We start from the raw sequence: 19,158 nt of genomic DNA on the forward strand, positions 1-19,158 counted from the left end.
GTAAGAACCTGAACCATCCCCCTGGTGAGATTCAAAATTCCCAATGAGAAGTTTCTCCTAACCTTCCTGCACGTGTGCAAAAAGTAGGCATGAGAAATGGAGATCAGCTGAAGGTTTGATGGAAATAAGGCTCTCTGTGCTGCATGTTTTCATCATAAGAAACATTCCCTTGCAAGTCAAACCACTGCTGATCCATTCTTTTTTCTTCTACCACTGATGTTATTTTCGTTACGCGGCCTTTTTGTGGTTTAGTAGAAAAGGGATTAGCTCCAACAGTGAGCAGTCTGTGCAAGAAGACGACAACAAGGCAAAATTTGTCACAGTGACATCAAACTGCTAACACAAACGGATCTGTTACCCTTTCTCTCTTGCTCAGTGAGACAGCTGCCCTGAAGGTATTAGCCTCTGAGCATCCGTGATAAATCACTGAAAGATAGGAAACCCGATTATCCCAGCACAGCAGGGGTAGAGGATGCAGAAGAACATAGAGCGACAACATCCGTGAGGCTTATAATGAAAGATTTTTTATATACTTAAGTAGTTAACAAAAATTTATTGCAAGAGATAGTTTGTCACTAGATTTACAGTTTCAGAGAACATAGTACAAAACATAGTGCATCAGCTTTGTCTAAACATTAAATAGGTGCAAATACACAAGGATAAAAAAACAAAAAGTGAATACTTTACAACAGAAGTTATAGATCTATAAATATATTTTATATACATTATACATATTCTAAGACATGAGCTTCACTGATATATATAGTTCATATCGGTATCAGACTATTCAGTGCTTTACTTATAGGATAGGTCTTTACAGGGGACAGGAGCTTTTCATGGATGTTTGCATCACTATACTTACAGTAAATACTTCCCAAGGAAAGAGGAATTTCAACCAGTTTGTTTCACAGGACCGCTCGCGAAGCCAAGGGGTGCTGGGAACCCCACGTCCATCTGTCTGGAGGCTCCCTGCCCCCCAGGAACCCATCCTAGAAGAGGGGCTGCAGCGGCAGGACGGCCGGGTGCGGGGACAGCAGGGAGGGGAACACGGCGTGCGGCAGCGGCGAGAAGGCCAGCGGGGCCGGCTGCAGCACCGAAGGCGGCACCAGCGGCAGGTGCGGCGGGGCCACGAAGGCTGCGGGGCCCCCGGGGCAAAGCCTGGGCCCTACGGGCAGATGAGGTAAAGGTGCTCTGGCAAGGGCCGGGACCTGCGAGAGGAAGTGCTGGTGGGGCCGGAGGGCCTTGAGCGCGCTGGCGGCGGCGTGCTGCTGCAGGACGGTGTGGTGGATGGTGGTGACCGAGGTAGAGCACAGCGGTGGCTGCAAAGGCAGAGGCTGCAACGGAGAGCTGGGGGGCTGCATGGCCGGGGGAGGAAGGGTAAACTTCACCTTGCTGGCCAGCATGTTCTGTTGCACGAGCTGCTGGTATGCCTCAGATGGGAGGTCTTTGAATTTTTCGTGGTTATCTGGAGGGAATATCAGCGTCTGGTCGGGAAGGGTAAAGGGAGCTATCAGCTGCTCCGTAGCTAAGAAGGTGTGGCTGTTGAGGTGTGCTTCTTTGAATGGCAAGGGTGGTGGGCTGTTAAATATGCCTGAGTTGCACTGTACCCAGTCACCGGTCACCTCATTTATCTTCTCATGTGGCAGAGAATCAGCCAACTCGTAATGGCAAAGGACTGATTTCGGGGGAGCCTGGTCCAAATGTCTGGTGGGCGGTGGAGCTTTATAATGAGCTTGACTTTCATGGCTGTTCGCATTTTCATTTTTCTTTTCGTCCTTCAGAGCATCTTGTGTGCTTGCAGCTGCAGGAGCACCCTGCTCAGGAACAGAAGCAGTACAATGTGTGGCAACGTCCGAAAGCATGCCCAGCACGCTCTCTGGTGCTGCACAGTCTGTTGGCTTGTCTTGTTCCAGAACACGTGCACCACCCATTGGCAGAGATGCCTTGTTTTCCTCCAGCTGCATGGCTTCATCTGCATCTTCTGCAAGATCAGCTTTGGAATTCATGATAGTATGCCCTGTGTCGTCTTCAGTCAAGAGCTCTCCCAGAACGTCTAATGTGGAACTTGCAGAGTTTTCTTTACAAGGCCTGGAGGCCTCACTTCTCTCATTCCTGTCAATGCATACGTGATTGATTCTAGTTTTCCTTCTCTTGTGTTTTCCTTTTGCCTTGTGATGCATACCTACAACGCTCGCTTGCCTGAAATACTCCTCTGCCAAGCACGCCTCTCTGTACAAACTTTCATCTGAAGAACAGGAATAGGTGTGCTGTCTCCGCTTCCTGTGGGAGCTTTCCGGTTCATCCATCAGGCAGCTGTAACCTCTCTTTATGGACTGATGGTGGCCTGGACTCTTTTCTTCACTGCAGCGCCTTAAACATTTATGCTCTGGGCTGCAGCTCAACCTCCGGACTTTCCAGCTACAACAGGTTTTGGAGCACAGGCAGCTGTGCCTCCTACAGGTTCGAGCCAGCTGCCTCAACTGTCTCCGAGAGCTTGCTTTTCTCTTTCTATGCAGAGGTTTACAAGCACTGCGTTGGTCCCTACTTTTTGCATGCCAGATGTCACATATGCCTCTGCCCGCATGGAGGTGATCTGATGTAGCCAGGACTCTTTTATGACCATTTTCAGAATCAGCTTTTTGATGAGACTGTTGTACCTCATCCGAAGCTATCCAGATATTCCCTGCATCGTATCTACACTTCTCTGGGTTGTTTTGGAGGTGCTGATGTTTATTTTCATCTCTGTAACTCATTTGCTTTTCTATAACTGAGGAAATTTCCATTTCTGCAATTGTTGCTTCCCCACAAGGATGATAATGATGGTGATGACAATGACACAATTTTCTTCTCCTTTTCCGTTTCCTACTTTTGTGAAGCCATTTTTCATGACTTTCTTTGATCCAAACTTTGTTATATTTCTCACCTATCACAGCATTTTGTCGTAAGTGATTTTTTGAAATGTGACACTTTTCTAGCTTTTTAATCCTGAATGACTCACCCAAGGCCACTTTATTTTCATTTTTTGCAAGATCAGAATTTCTGATGAGGGAAACGTCACTTACGAGGGGTATTGTATAGTCAGATGCACTTCTATTTATTTCTGCTTCAGGATCACCACATTCTGAAGTAGGCTTGTTTGTAAAATCTGAGACTAAGCTATGGTTGGATTCAGTTGTGTGGTGCAAATTAGGTACGTTTGCCTGATGCTTGGGTTTTTCTTGACTATCACTTGCTTTTGATGACCTGAAATCAAAATACAAAGGGTTGCAGCTGTAAGAAATGGATGGGTCTGTACTTGTGTAAATTAGCATTTCTGATGGCCACTGAAGAATGTTTGATCCGTGCTTGCTAAGAACAGGAACGAACGGTTCACAAGATCTCTTGCGTGTGTCCAGTTTGCTCCGGGGGACTCTCGAGCCATCTTCAGAATGTGATGGAACTAGCGTCTCTGTCCCCAGTTTTATTTCAGTTTCAGCTGTAACTAAGTCACTGTTCCCATCTTTACCATTTTCCTCAGCAGTGTCCTGCAGAGATGAGCAATCCTCCACAGCAGCCTGAGTAACAGCTCCGTTTCCCAGCAGCTCACAACTGCTGCAGTCCGGGGGCAGAACTTGAGCACTGTCCACAGCCACAGACAGTGTTTGACCCGGTACATCCACAGCACAGGCATCAGTACTGCAGTCCTCCATGTCAGAAGACACTAGCTGCTTTGAATTAGAAACAGCAGGAATTAATGCGGGGTTCTCTAGCTCTCTGTTTTCTTCACTGGCTAGCTCTTTTGATTCCTGATTTTCAGGATCTTCTGCTGTGTCAGTGCATCTTTCCACCAGCGGGTGCAAACAGTCTTGTTTCTCCTCGGGACACAGGACTATTTCAGTTGCTGACGGAGACTGAAGATTACAAGCTCCTGGGAAAAATCTGCTTCTTCTGCTAAGTCCATTCTCCATAGATGTTTCGTCATTATATTCGTAGAAAACAGCAGCTGAAGATTCCAGTTTGACTACTGCTTTCTTAGGAAAAGCAAAGGAGAACCCAACTCTATGTCCTCGAGCTCCTTGAACTTGATCTCCAAATTTGTTAGTTCTGGATGTATTACTGCATGCATTTCCAGGAGTGGAAGAAATATCTGAAGTAGCATCTTTGCAATTCTGTGTATTGTGCATCAGCGTACAGCTGAAATCTTGTTTGCTGGAAGAATCTATAGCAGTGCTTTGTGGGATATCAGTGGAATTATCCCGCACAGTCACTGTTGTGGATTTGAACATAGGTCCACTTCCAGGAGCACTAGGAAGGCAAACAAGACTCAGAGTAAGAACCTCTCAGAGGACTGCAGGCATACACAAAGCGTTACATTGGTACTGAAAGGATTTTTAAGAAAAGAGGAAGAATCTATGGACACTCACATTTAGAAAGTCTCTTATTGCACTATAGGATTTGCTTAAAAAAGATAAGTATTTTGTTCACAGTTCCTTCATGTGAGGTCATCGGACAGAGGGCTAATAATCTCATATAGTTCTATTCCCCTAAATGTACTTGCTGAACTAATAAAAGACCGTATATTTCCCTAGAAAGCTTGCTTCTCCTCCCAGCACGCCATCACAGTTATGCTACTATTACTACAAACAGCTGAGGCTTTATATTTCTATGTGCTACAAAATACATTAAAGGAGAGAGTACCTCAGACATCACTTCTCTCTTAGTCATGATCCCAGCGACTGCTTCTCCACCCACAGGCAATCACCCAGCAGCTCCTTCCCTATTTGTGTTCTCAGACCTGTTGCAAGCTCAGCCATTTATTTCATGGAAAAATAATACCAGGAAAAGCATTTCAGCTGACAGTAGTGCAAAAGTGATTCATCCCTCCTGAGAAAAAATTTATCACTGTCTACTTCTGTTCTTCATCTCATACTCTCCCCATCTGTTCTATATGACTTAATAGGAAGTAAAGAGAAGAAAAAAACTGCTTAAGCTGGCAGTTTGCTGGGATTCACTGGAACTGGTCAGCACTAGGAGTAATGAACCTAACTACATCAGTTTGGTTGTTGGTTTTTTTTTTTTGTTTTCTTTTAATTTTGGTTTGGTTTAGCCCAATTATTCTGTATTTTAGAGTGCAATGCAGAGCACTACTGGATGATAGGTCACTGGAAAAACTTGCAAATATGATTCAGGACACCAAGAAGTGTTGCGTTAAATAATGACGAATGTACCACATACATTCTTTTCACTAACAAAATAAAGTACTGACTTTTTATCCAAAACAAATCTAGAAAACTCTAGTTAAAATAAATCCTGTGTGTCTGTATCATACCTCTAAGGACAGAAAGTAGCAGTGCACAGCAACTATTAGAGTTCAGAGAAATTCTTCACCAGTGATTAGGAAGACTCTGAAAAAAAAGTAATGGATAGAACAAACTCCTACAAAATCTGTGCTTTTTTGTGTTTCTTTTACCTCTTTGTCCTGAATTATATCATACAGGTTTTCTAATACTCTTAGGGAGAATGATATCTAAAGCTGGGAGCATAAAAACCATGTTTGCCGAGTATTAAATTTGGAAAGTTAGAACACTGATGGAAGAAAAAGCATTTCCACATGACTTACCATCAAAAGGTACGTAAATGAATAACTAAGGTGCTACACTGATCTTACCAAACAGACCTTACAGCTTCCATGTCACCTCCACTTGCTTAGAGAAACCTGATGTCAGCATGCTGCCCACCATACATGCTATGGAGGAATAATCACTGAACAAGGACTGTGAATCATATGGGATGACTCTTCTGATAGATCATCTGGTGAGCTGAAGCTTGGATAAAATTGGCATTTTAGCTTATATTTTTCCCCCTGAGGTTCCACTGTCAAAACTCAAGTTGGCATATATATATATATATATAATTAGTGCCAAAAGTGCACAAATAAGAATAGAGTCACAGTCAGCAATCTCAATATTAATTTCAATAGTATGCCTAGATTCAGCAGCAGCGTGTATGACTAGCAATACCTCTGCAGCGAGAAGTAAACATTCTGTGGAGATGAGGAAAAGGAGCACTTACCTTTTAACATATACATAAAAAAATCCAGTTATTGAGATTTAAGATGAGATTTCTGGATGCTTTCCCAGGCAAGCAGTTTGAAAGCTAAATCACAGGAGTCTGTTACATCCTAGAAAGATTCTGTATTCCTCACCTCATCAATGGAGCAGCGTCAGCCTTCAAATGTGTGACCTAGTTCACTAAGCTTTCAACCAATACGCCTGGTTTTAAGAAATATATATATATGAAATATCTTTTTCAACTAAAAATACATGTCATTTTAGCTCCACTAGAAAAAAAAAAGGTTAAACATTTCTTCACACAGTGTGACTCAAATTACTGTACACACACTGCTTCAGAAATGTCATAAAACCACGCATGCAGGGCTCCAGCTGAGGGATTCCAGTAGCCCAGTGTCCCAGGTCTTCAGCAAATAGCTGAGGGATTATTTTAAGGCATTCTTTGTGTTTCAGTAGCCACGCACTTACCACGTTGTCACTTTCCTCAGCTCAGCTAACTTGTGCAAACGTTGAAGGGCCTTTTCCTGTTTCCTTTCATCCTTCCTCGACTTCGATGCTACATTTCGAGCAAACTCCCTCTGCTTCAATTCCTTGAGTCTCTGCAAGATATCGTGACACACGCACAAAAACAAGGCCAGGAATAATTAACATTTACAATGATAATTACTTTCTGGTAAGCAATTTCATACCCAGATTGATTTTCCAACCTAACCGGAATGATCCATTTAATAAATTTATAGATTTCAAGCAAGTAACAAAAATACCTCATGATTTTAGGGAGAAACTAGCTGGGCAGATATGATCAGATAACCATATTGTACTTTTGGTGATTATTATAGACCAGCCTCAGCAGAACTAGACACTGTTCATCCCGAATCATATTTTGACCCCTTTACTCCTCCTGCTGAAAGTGTAGGGCTGAGGTTAATGGGACTTCACGCCTCACGGTGTCGGTACAGTCTCACTCCAAGCCACGGCTATTTTCAGTTTTCATTTACTGCTTATTTCGAGCTCTACCTATTTCTCTCAGTGAACCTGACAATAAAATCCCCACTGGCAGCACAGAACAACATTGAACCCACAGGGAATAGGGAGAACGCTTTAAAAGAGCACTTGCACAATGTGGGATGCAAAAAAGGTGCACTTTGTGCTTGCCTGGGTTATGCAGACACAAGCGGTTCTTTTTCTTGCATCAAAACACAACCACATAACCATCATTTTACTGATCCGAGCCTCTCCTCAGCCTAATCAAGTCATTATGCGTTCAGCACATACAAGTTGTGGAACAGAAGAATCATTTAAAACTTTTCAGCAATTAAATTACTCTGCATAATTGCTACAAGTAGGTGTCAGGGTGTGAGACAGAAGAGTCTGGCTGCAGTTCCATACGCACAACCTTCACGTTGGACTGTCTGCTTGTCTTTTCTGGAACTATCTGTTCTTGAGTTTGCCTTCTGCCAGATGTCCTGTCAAATAAACGGCCCTTCTTCCAGAATGGAAGGGTGATGAGCATAATCGTTCTTAGCATAATAGGAACTACTCCTAGAAAGTGATTTTTTTTCTTGTAACTACTGTCTCCAGCTTTAGCACGGAGGGCTTTAACAATCTATCAGAATTATTGTTACACAATACCCGAGGGGTTTACTGACCAAATGCATACGTGAGTGGAGCTGTTCTTAGCCGTTAACCGCAGAACATACAGCGGGCATAAGCTGGTCGGAGGGCTGATCAAGAATTCCAAAAATACTATTTCCTGGATATAAAAGGTCATCCAAGTGCAAAAATGCATGTTTCTATTCTTGGATATTGTGGCTCTTTTCCACGTGTCCTTATTCAGCCGTCTGCTGAGTCACCGTTACCTGCATTTCCACACTGCACTTAGGTGTGTTAGTGATAACTAGCAGAGCACTTAGCTGCAAGGTGTTTGTATCTTGTTGGGTTTTGCTTGTGTTATACAAATGAAAATATTGCCCAGTTACACATAAAATGTCAGTAGTCCATGCACTCTGAGTATCGCAAGGTCCCCAGTCAAAAATCATTCAAAGTAAAAGCGAGCAACTAAAAGAAGCGTACCTTACTCTTAAAAAGCATAATTTCCCTAATGTTTTCCATGTCTTTCCATGTGGTGGGACTGTTCACTAATGATGAGTGCTTTGTTTAATGCCTGTTTTTTCTGTTTGCTTCTGCGGATCAGTAAGCAAGTAATTAGCAGGCAGTCATACAGTATTTAAATGTGATGCCCTCATAATATTATCCTCTGCTTACGAACCAGCTCAAAATGTGCAAGTCTTTGCAAGTAACAAGTTCAATGAGCAGTTCACAATGAATAATTAACCGAGATTCCTCCAACAAAACCAAATGGCTTCATAATGCATGATGCTGCCACAGGAATCTCCCCTGAGGTGCAAGCTCAGGTGAGCCTGCTTTTCACCCTGTGTGAGGTGTCCCCAGGTGGGCACTGCAGGACAGCCAAACAAGGTAAGCCCTAAGCAGAACGCTAACAAGACATATTTCTGCTTCTTTCACCCATGCCTTCACTTTCCAGCTTATTCCAAAGAGGTTTTTCCAGTATTCCTTGTTTCAAAAAACCCACGTCAAGTTCCCTAGTTTCTCTCTGTGTTATCAAAGGCACAAAACCAGGTCCTGCTGTAGGAGACAAATGCCTGAAGACCTCCACGGATCAAAGCCTCTCTACAGCAGAGAGGCATTAATGCATTAAGTGTGCTTCTTTTTACAAGCCTTTTACCACTCTGCAGAGTGTTCTTTTTCTTTTATTATTATTTTTTTCATTTGAAGATTTAAGCACTTGCAACAACTGCACTTCAAAACTAATAGGCCTTAAAAACATCAAGATGACGTTAATTAAAAATATGCTCAGGACAGTGAAAGCGCATTAAAGTTGAAAAGTGAAATACAATGGAGCTGCATACTACAATAACAGGTGATAAAATGAGGAAAGAAAGACCAAAACCAGTGACAAATAAAGCAGCTGATACATTCAAACCTGGAATTTCCACATCTAAAGGAAACCGGTGCAACTTTCACACATTTTATGAAAAACAAGGGGAAATCATACCATGTCTCAGGACTGATAATGCAGCTCAGAGTAGCATTAGTATCCCACATTAAAAGCAGGCGTCCTCTCCATCACCAAAGCATCAGCTGAGGACTGCCTATTCAGAGAGGCTCTCATAGCCTGCAGCAGGCTATGGAACAACAGGTAAAGCCTCAGCAGGCTGGGAACAACTTCAAGAGGGTCACGAACTGATGGGAATGGTTTTTTCTAATAGCAGGAGCCGGGGGATTTCAGGACACTGCAGTTCAGATATGATGATGTTAATGTTCTGCTGACCTGAGATTAACAATTAAATTATGTGGACTTTTACAAGATTTAAAATACCATAAATCCATTTCCTGATCAATGCAAGTATAAATTGCAGAACTTAACTGCCATGACATCAAATTTCACTTATTGTTTCTTTATTTTATTTAAAATCAGGAAAAATGACTGCATTCCCAGCAGCCACTGAAACTCTCTAGAGTTCATATCATCATTGGCTCCCTCCTCCCCTTCTAAAATGTTTCCACATAACACAGAACTATGTGCTGGTTGTTCAGCACTGCCACAGAGGTGGCACAAGAATGGCTCTTGGATTTATTTAGAATAAATGGGATATCCCTTCCCTTTAAGACTTATACAGCATAAAACATTACTAAAGGTTAATAATTTTTTAAGCTTGTACTCATTTAAAAAAAAATCTGATTACTGGCTGACACAAGGATTAAATACAAGTACTTCATAGCTACTGCTGACTGTTCTACAAGCTGTGTGTATCCCCCTTTCTCTGTTATAGTACGACTGCTTTCCAAATACTCCCTGCTAACTGAGATGGTTTATCGCTTCTTTATGTGAATTATGGTATGACAAACAGAGCGACAATACACTCATTAGATAAGTACTTGTCTCAGCAAACCAGATGAGCATCCTTTCGAAAAAAGGATTGAGCTTAATCAGTTATAAATAATAACTGAATATACCAGAGTTCTATGCAACACCTGTAAACGTGGGGAATGAGATGTGCATTTAAAACACACAAGGTTGCTTGGCAAGATGTAAAATATATCCACCTTCCTTCTGCCTTTGGTGGTTTGGTGGATGCAAATATTTTTCTGTTCTGCAAGTGGAGCCACCTTCACTTTACACAGCAGGACAGAGCAGCACCTCCATACCTGCGCTGCACTCTGCAGTGCTGCAGGGACTTCATGACCACCTCCCCTCTTAGCAAAAAGAATTTCTCCTTTTGAAAAGATTACACGAGCTCTGAGAAAATAAGAAAATACAACAACTTGCACTTTTAGTGCTACAAGTCTTCTCTAGCAGAAGCTAAAGAAGGCAAGTTATATCAACAGAAAGCAGAAACATTAAGATTTCTCAACTAAATGGGTAATTCAACCACTCCAACGTGGAGCAAACTAATAGACAATCCATTTGTTTTCATTCTGCCACCCCGAAATTAATTGCTATAATATGCTCCTGAAACAGAATTGGAACATAGGGGAATTTTAACAGCAGCCTACAGCTACTTGGTGGGGAGTTGTAAAGCAGTTGGGACACTCGCTAATGGCTGGGGAAACCTCCCTGCAGGGCAAAATTTGTTACTAATTTGCAGGAAAGCCACATTTTTTGTGGTCAGATATTAGGTCTTCCATATGACAAGGGGTATTCAGGTTGTGAATAATCCTTTTCCTTTTCTATTCCTACCCCAAATTACAGCCATTACCTCCTGATTTTGTCTTTTAACAGTAGCACACGTTAATACAAATATCTATGGGATTTTAAAGTAACAAGTCCTCAGAGTCCACAACAGTGTTGTTTCTGCTGAAGAAGCGATGTCAGGAGCCAGGAGGTGGACTCAGCGGGTCCTCCCTCCAACTCTGGATGTTCTCTGCTATGTGCTTCCAGAGGTTGCAGGCACGTTCATTTCTAACAGCCGTGTGGGTAAAGCACCCCAGCAGCAATAACCAGCAGGCTCCATGGAAGCCACGCACTGTGGTTACGCTGTCAGTGCCGTGTGCTGAGCGCAAGCGGATTTCCTTGTCCATCATTAATGTTCTGCTCTTAGCATGACATATTTCCCTCGGCAGCACATACAAGCAAAGCTTGATTATAAAACACATTGATTCTCTTCAGCATTTGGAGGATTTGTATTAATTTTAAGCACGTCCATGTAATGCAAAAACGTGCTTTGCTTCTCAGCACACTCAAGCACTGTGCAGTTGTTGAGAAGTGCGCAAGAGATAATTGTCAATCTAGCTTTTACATTCAGACCCCACAAAAGTAACAGATAATAAATATTATTTATATGCATTACTATACAACTAAAAATTCACATTGGTCTTTCTACATTTCTAACATGTATTTTTCTACTGCTAGAAAGGAACTGCTACACTTCAATGCAGACAATATGAATAACTCAAACAAAACTGGACTAACGTTATTTTTTGAGAATAACTCATGCTCACCTACGAAGCATCTTGCTAGTTTTTTGAGTTCAGGTAGATTTTCCTATGTAAGTTCATGGGAGAAAATAAACGGAGCAATCTTAAAATGAAAACTTCACTGGCTTCAAAACTGAGGAAAATCAGAGTGTTCAATATTTTGCACAATTGCACATTTAGTACACATGACAGCTAGTTATCTTTCATGAAGATCTTACTAATTGCTCTTGATTAGGTAACTGCAGAAGATACGCCTTGGAGCAACAGAAGGAAAAAAAAATAACTATGCTGCTTAAAGCGTTTCCTTCAAAAATTATCTGTGAGAAACAAACTCATACTCCTTTATGTAATGATTAATGCCCTTTCCAGCACAGGAAGTCTCATGCTCAATTTGACATCCTTCTGCTATCTGCATGTCTGCTGCTCCCTTACAGCGCATCCTCTGCAGGATTCAGATAGCGTTCTGGCTCACAGCATGACAAGGCTCCAAGACTTCGACAAATAACAGGCTCTGGACTCCAAAGTAAGACTTCTGTTGCTTTTGTTTTAAGATAACTGTGTTCGCTGAAGTTGACTAAGTGGACCCAGTGTTGCCATTGTGCAAAAATATTGTTTTAAACGCACAGAATTGCTGAGCGCTGCATGCTGAATATTTTACTATCATTGCTAGGAACCACGTGTACAAGAACAGCCTGCTCTTACTGCAAGCTTTAGGGTACTTCTTGTTAGCTTCAGCAAAAATCAGCAGCGTACTTCATAAATATTAAGACCAAGACCAAAGAAAGCATCATAAAACCACAGAATTACTATCTCGCATATCAAATTAATGTTATTAGATAATGAACATGAAGTTGACACACATTTGTACAGCTTGAAAGCAGCTGCATTCGCTAGTTCATTATTAAAGAATATTTATTTTAATGACTCTAGGCCTAATTCTGCTGCTCTTGAACTCAACAGAGAAACTCCTGCTAAGCTCAGGGAGAGCAGACTTTATAAATTCTACGTGCCAATTTTCAGCAACGCCTAAGGGAGCTTCTTCAGTCACAAAGATTAAAGATGGGATAGGTGCGTGTCACATCCCTTTTAAGGATCACTTGGCCTTTATTTCCACTTCTGCACCACTTAAGAGTCTAATTGAAAAACAACAACACAAGCAACATTTTAAGTCCTGTTAAGAAATGGTAATGCTGAGCAATGTCAGAGAGGAGGGCAACGCTATAGAGAAAGAGCATGACACACGTGCTGCTCTGAGTGTAGGGCTGCCCTATGAGGTACCAGCTTGTCTTTGCTTCTTCTGAGTGACACCTGGAGTGGCATCCTGCATAGCATGGGTCACTTCACATGACACATGTCATTCTCTGGCTCTATCCACCACCACCATTTTGCTCCAGCAGAGAAACACAAGCACCCAGAATAATCTTTCTGAGCATAGATTGCTACTTTCAGGCTTGACAGTTCCGCTGCAATCCAAATACTCATTTAGTGAGGCACTGCCTCCTGATATATTTGATATATTTGGGTGGATGCTGGTCACTGAATGCTAAATGTTGAGGACTGGTCTATTCTCTGGCCATTTACAATTTCCCATGCATAAATAACAAGAGCTCAACATCCCAATTAAGCTCTGTCCATAAAGGTTTAAGGTACTGGAAAAATCCTCCCCTCGAATACCATTCATCTTCCACAGAACTCTTCGCAGGAACTGTGGCTTCTTCATCCAGAACTCCTTTTAGAGAAAGGTCACCTTTGCCTCCGTGGAAAGGGAACATTGGCTTTCCCTTCAGAATTGCATTCCAGAGGGAGACTATAAGACAGTAAGACTACAGAATGGATGACTCCATCCAATGCAAAGCTGTTGATGTCGGCCTTTGAAACTGCCTTTGCCCATTTTGCAGACTGCCTTGCTATTTCTGGCATGAATGGCATACTTGGCAGTTCTGAGTTGAGACTTCACCCAAGAACTCCGTTCCAGTGTCCTCCAGTATCAAACAACAGCAGTGTTTTATTTTTACTCGGCTCAAAATGATTCTCTGCCTTCATCAGAGCTCTATGTCTCCTGGGGGCTTTTGCTGCCATTCTGATTCTTTCTCCTTCCTTACCAAAGGGGAACGCAATACCCTTTCTAAAAGCACACTGAAAATAGAAAGCAGAAGTCTTCAAAAGACTTCTTTTTGGTCTTCTTCTTGGCCAATCACATTTTAGGAAAGATCACCACAGAGACTGAAGCGAGCCTACCACGTCTTAAGTCTCTCCAGTTTATACTGTGTTCACAATGACAGAAAAAGGAGGAAATAACGTTTACAGCCAGGTCCTCTAAATACTTTCTACATTCCTTGAAGGATACCCTAATAATAGTGACGGGCTGAAGCAGACTCATGAATTCCCTGAAGGTGAGCGTTTGATTCTAATTCTTTCAGTCAGAGATAAATCACAGTCACTTTCTCGTACTGGTTTTATATTGGATCACACTCAAAGCCTCTGTTCACAAATTGATTCTCATCAGCAGGATGCGGTCCTTGCCAGAAATTATCCCACAGCTACAACAAGCTTTTTCAAAGAATACATAAATGTGACCAAGCGAAAACTGAGAGGAGAACAGAACTTTACACATTTTGGCACATCTCAGCCACAACTAAGTGGCACTGACAGAATTTTATTTACCCTTAAGAAAACCATAAATACCATTAATTCAGATTCCTCTGAGAGAAACACAATATTAAAGAAAAAAAAAAAAAACATTAAACATCTTGGAAAGAAAGATGAATTAATACTGTAATTTGGCTTATGCTTTCATTTTCAACCATCTAAATGAAGAATGTTGAAACATAATGTTGATAACACACCAGTGATGTGAATGTAAATAGCTGATATTGGTAGCAAGTGGTTACAAGAGCACCGCTTGGTTATGAGAGCACACATCTGTATTTATGTATGTCTTCTAGTGCATCGCCACTTTTGCAGTGAAATATTAATAACTGCAGAGCAAGAATGTATCTGTCACTACCTCATGCTTAAGTATTACTGAAGTTATCAGTAAATCACAGCCTGGAGGCTGCTGAAGGAAAACAGGACTATCAGAGAGGGCTCCAGAAGTGCAAGCACAAGATCATAGCAAAGGCCACGGGAGCGCGAGCACTGGATGACACACCAGGGTCCCAGGACTACAAACAGCTCAACAGTGCTCAACTACTGTGTGCTAAAGGAATGCAAGTTCAGAATATGGATAAAACTAAGTGTAGGGATTAAAAAGAGAATGACAAGGTATCCGGCATATCTGAAACTATACACAAGATAACAATTGACTGTAATACACAGCTGTGGACCACTAAGGACAGAGCAAGTAAGTTATTAAGTACATAAAAATGGCTCTCAGACAGACCTCCATGAGAAGGCACCATCACCATCCAATTCGCCCTTTCAGCTAGAAGGAGGAAGAGGCCACCAACACCATCATCATATCCCCTCCCTATGAAGAACTACATAACAGTACCTTCCTTTTTCTTCTGTAGGAACATCAGTGAAGCACTGTGACACTACAGAAGGATTAGATACTAGAGAGCTTGTGTCTGTCTACATCCTTACTGGGAAAGTGGTGGTATAATTGGATAATTTGGACTGTAAGTGCTGGTAGCACTGCTAGTAATAACTCATTTGTTATGCTGAGTCTTGAGCTGAGCTAATAGCCAGTTCTTGGCTTTGCATACAGTCTATGTTTTTCTCCCCGTGCAGCTGCAGAAGGCACTGGTTGGGCACCCTTGAGCCCTGGCTGCTATGTGGGCAAACAGGGCAGGGCTGAGAATCAGTGGAGCAGGGCAAGCTCTCTGCCTTGGTGTTTACCAGAAGCAATCCCAGGTAACGTTCCCTCACCCAACACAGATATCAGCCTTTCAGGAGATAATTTGCTCTTGATTAAGAATCACTAGGAAATTAATAAAAACAATAATTAGCTAATGAAGCACAGCTCATTACTGAAAGGAAATGTACCCAAATCTCAGTCCACATTCTTAATGGCCGAAGGCAATTTCTAGGGAAAGCTGGCAATACACTGTTTTACATTTTCTATTGCAGCAGTCAGGGTACTCCGCACACACTGTGGATTCTGATTAACAGCTGATCACACTAAGAAGAAAGCACAAAGAAACACTAAACTCTGGAATATGAACTGCTGTATGTTCGGGCTTTGAGAAAAAGAAGAAAAATAAGCACGTAGGAAGTTATCTATCTAACATGAAGAAGAGGAGTAATTAACTAGGTGGGCCTTCTGTACATCTCAGCAGAAGGCAGATTTAAAGTGTCTCTGTGCTGTCTGTGAAGGTATTTCTGGATAAAAAACTGCCACAGAAAATGGAAAACAAGAGCAGAAGCTTTATCATTTCAAGGTCAACAGTGCTACATATTTAGGGAAGCTTAAAAAATAATAGCGCTTCACACTCTTTCTCTACAGCAAATACAAATAAACAAGCAGAAGTACTTAACAACTGAGAACTAACAGTGATAGACATGAGAGCCTTGTCCACTCCTCTGAAAAGATGAGAAAAAATAATCTTAGAAGTCTTCTCGCTCTGCAAACAAGCCTCTTCCCATCTTCAAGCACTACGCAAGCATGACTACAGCACTCTGCAATTAATAAGCATTTAGAGAGCAGACTATTTCTGCTCAAGACTTACACTCTTGAAACAAGTATCTTCGTTGATACTTAATTTGGCACTTCTCACCTGGGGGCAATTTGCATATTTTTTTCTGTTTCTGATTCACCAAAGATTTTGGGTTTCAAAGTTCTTCACACACTTCTTTTTCTAACAGAAGCAAATCATGGCTTTTCTTTCTATCCCAGCAAAGATTTGCCTGTTTTCTGCCCATGTTATCTCCCATAGAAACCTAGATATTTCAGAAGTCTGCTTTCATTCTTCACAATACCCTTAAAGTAGGCTGCTCTTAGGACATCAATTCTGCCTTAAGGTCCCCATGTTACCACTTCAACATGTTTTAGCAATATGCTGTTGTGCCCTCTGGGTTGGGACAGGAAAATATCTGCAAAACACTTGCCTCTCCCTGCCACATCCTCCTCTGTTTTTCTTCAACTGCCACAGAAGATGCTTAGAGAAGATTAGAAGGACATAAATTTATGCACGTGATACTTTTTTCCTCCTGCACATCTAGGATTTATTGTTGGACTTCTCTCTCTTAATGGCAGCAAAGTGACTCATCCTTTATTAAAATCTTGAAGCAGTTTATCAAATTGTCAGCCCCCAAAACTATTTCTTGCTTGTTTGCGTAGGATGAGGCTACATAAGTCATGGAAAGACTCAGAAAGGCTATGAAAATTTCAGTGTAGTTTTAATAACTTGGTTGTAACATTTATACAGTGTTCTCCGTTCTCCTCAAATCTCATTAGCATATAGCACTGCATAGGGATAAACTGAATGCGGGCTATGCCTTGGACCAACATTTTATTGCCAAGGTTTTGGCCCTTTTAAAATCTGGAAATTTATCAAATCTTTAGATCAAATCCTGGGTGAGAAAACTGCAAATGGCCATCTTCATGGAAGTAAATTAGCTTTTATACTGATAGCTAACCAAAATTTCTCCAAATAATTGCATGGAAAAAGGGACACTAAATACACGATAAAAGGACTATGTGGTTAATTTCACATCATCTTCAGCATTTCTTGAATCAAAATAATAAAATTTTGTAGCGTTAAAACTTGAAGCTCTGATACACTTCTGTTCAACAGGTAAAGACTGAGGAAGCTTAAGAACAAAACCAATGAACACCAAAACTTAGACACTTGGCTTTTTGAATGAATTCCTGTCAGGAATTCAGATCCTTTCCCCTACAAGTTATGCCATGCTGCATAACCTCACAGCCTCCTTTGGAAATGAACGGACACTAGATTACTAAAAAATATTACAAAGCTGATGTTCCTACACAAGAAAATACATTAGCATAGCTCCTGTTTGCTTTCCTTTTTAACAGATGTTGCGGAACAAATCTCCCATGTCTACAAAGAGTGCTCATCGCTCTGATGATGTGAGCCTTCCCTTCTGCCCGTGGCAGTATCACAAGGAATAAATCACTCTGTTTGAAATTCCTGATGACCCTCAAGATGCCAGCTGCTGCCCTACATGCAGCACACCTGCAACCAGTCTCCTGTTTAGTACCAATGAAAGCATTGCCTTCTCCACTGTCATTCTGGATAAGTCCTTCAGCCACTGACACCTCAGAGTTCAGCAGGCTCACGCTCCTCTGCCCAGCTCTGCTCACATTCATACTTCCCGCCTCCTCTGGCAACTGCTTCCATAGGAAGCGCAACCAAAGCAGCTTATCTGACTTACATAAACTTGGAAAAGTTGTGATAGCCTTCAGAAAGAATACAGAAGTATGTATGAGTCCTTTCTCCTTCCACACAGCTATGCTTTGCTCCAGATATTTCCTGAGTTTTTTTGCCACTTCAGCCATCATCAGCGAAGCTCTTCTCCAATTCTCATCCACACATCCTCTCCAATGACACACATATAGTTCTTTACGTCGTACTTTGACAAGGACTTTCATACATGTTGTATGTGCTGTATATACAGCGACCTCCTTTTCTTCATTTTGAAGCAGGTTGCATTTGCTAAGATCAATGACTGCAGTTACATTTGGAAAAACTCTGGCTAGCCAATATTCTCACCGAGCCTCTTTCTTCATGGCCTGAATAACTACTGCTTACCATGCCATGCAGTAGTAATTCTTTGTCTCCTGCCCCTTATCAGGCAATATCGACTCTGAGATGCTCCCTCTTTCCTCAGGGCAGTTCAGTTCCTTACAAACTTTTCATCTCTCTGTCAAAAGGCATTAGGAAACCCAAACAGGCTGTGCTAGCCCAATGGCACTTACTTGTTTGAAACCCAAAGACAAAAAGTAGTATTTTTTCTTGCCAAACTTATCTTTCTGCTACCAATAGATTATAGAGCAAGAATTTCTTTTCTATTTCTTTTTCAGGTGCTGGAGCAGAGGACTACACCTGTATCACATCCATCACTGAAATGCAGCCACCACAGGCTTCGACCACGGCAGCTGTTTGATGGCGTGCACCAATTACACCTTGTAGTGAGGACAGGAAGGGAAGAAGGCACCGTAATCAGCAGAGGCTACGGGGGGGATTCATGTAACACAATCTAATTACTTGCCTGGATTTTGGCCAGTACACTAACTAGAGATACCATCCTCACTCCTAAGCAAGCAGCCTTGAAACTTCAATTACTACAGTCGTCAAGGTCTTAGTTTTATGTCTTGAAGGCAGCAACTCCAGCAACACAATTATATTACTCCAGTACTGACTCCACAGAGAAAGTGCCACCTGCTGAAACGCCATCGAGTCCTGTAGCATATAAATGATAATTAGCGGCCTTTTTTTTCCCCCAGAAATTATGAGATGCTCTATAGCCTGCACAGCGTGAGATTTGATAAGATGGGAGCACTGGGTGGTATAGCTAATAAATCAGTTTACTGTACAACCTCATTTCTTTAATGAACAGCAAATACCTGAGCCTTAGCAAAGAGCTCCAGGCACACACTTGCAGAACGAAACGCTGGATTTAATTTTTGTGTTGTCTCTGAAGA

General features: G+C 41.8%; 1 protein-coding gene across 1 annotated transcript in view; it reads right to left on the reverse strand.

Moving 5' to 3' along the window:
• Nucleotides 1-757: 757 nt before the first annotated feature.
• Nucleotides 758-19,158, reverse strand: part of ZNF804A (zinc finger protein 804A) — a 131,709-nt gene continuing 113,308 nt past the window's right edge. Inside the window, exons 3-4 of the mRNA XM_042874745.1 lie at nt 6,519-6,649; nt 758-4,284 (exon numbers count right to left, since the gene is read on the reverse strand). Coding sequence (XP_042730679.1) covers nt 990-4,284; nt 6,519-6,649 — 3,426 coding nt within the window. The 3' untranslated portion in view covers nt 758-989. The remainder of the gene's footprint in view (nt 4,285-6,518; nt 6,650-19,158) is intronic.

The sequence above is a fragment of the Lagopus leucura genome, unplaced genomic scaffold, assembly GCF_019238085.1.
Source record: "Lagopus leucura isolate 7727_CA_CO unplaced genomic scaffold, USGS_WTPT01 Super-Scaffold_100012, whole genome shotgun sequence".
Classification (NCBI taxonomy): domain Eukaryota; kingdom Metazoa; phylum Chordata; class Aves; order Galliformes; family Phasianidae; genus Lagopus; species Lagopus leucura.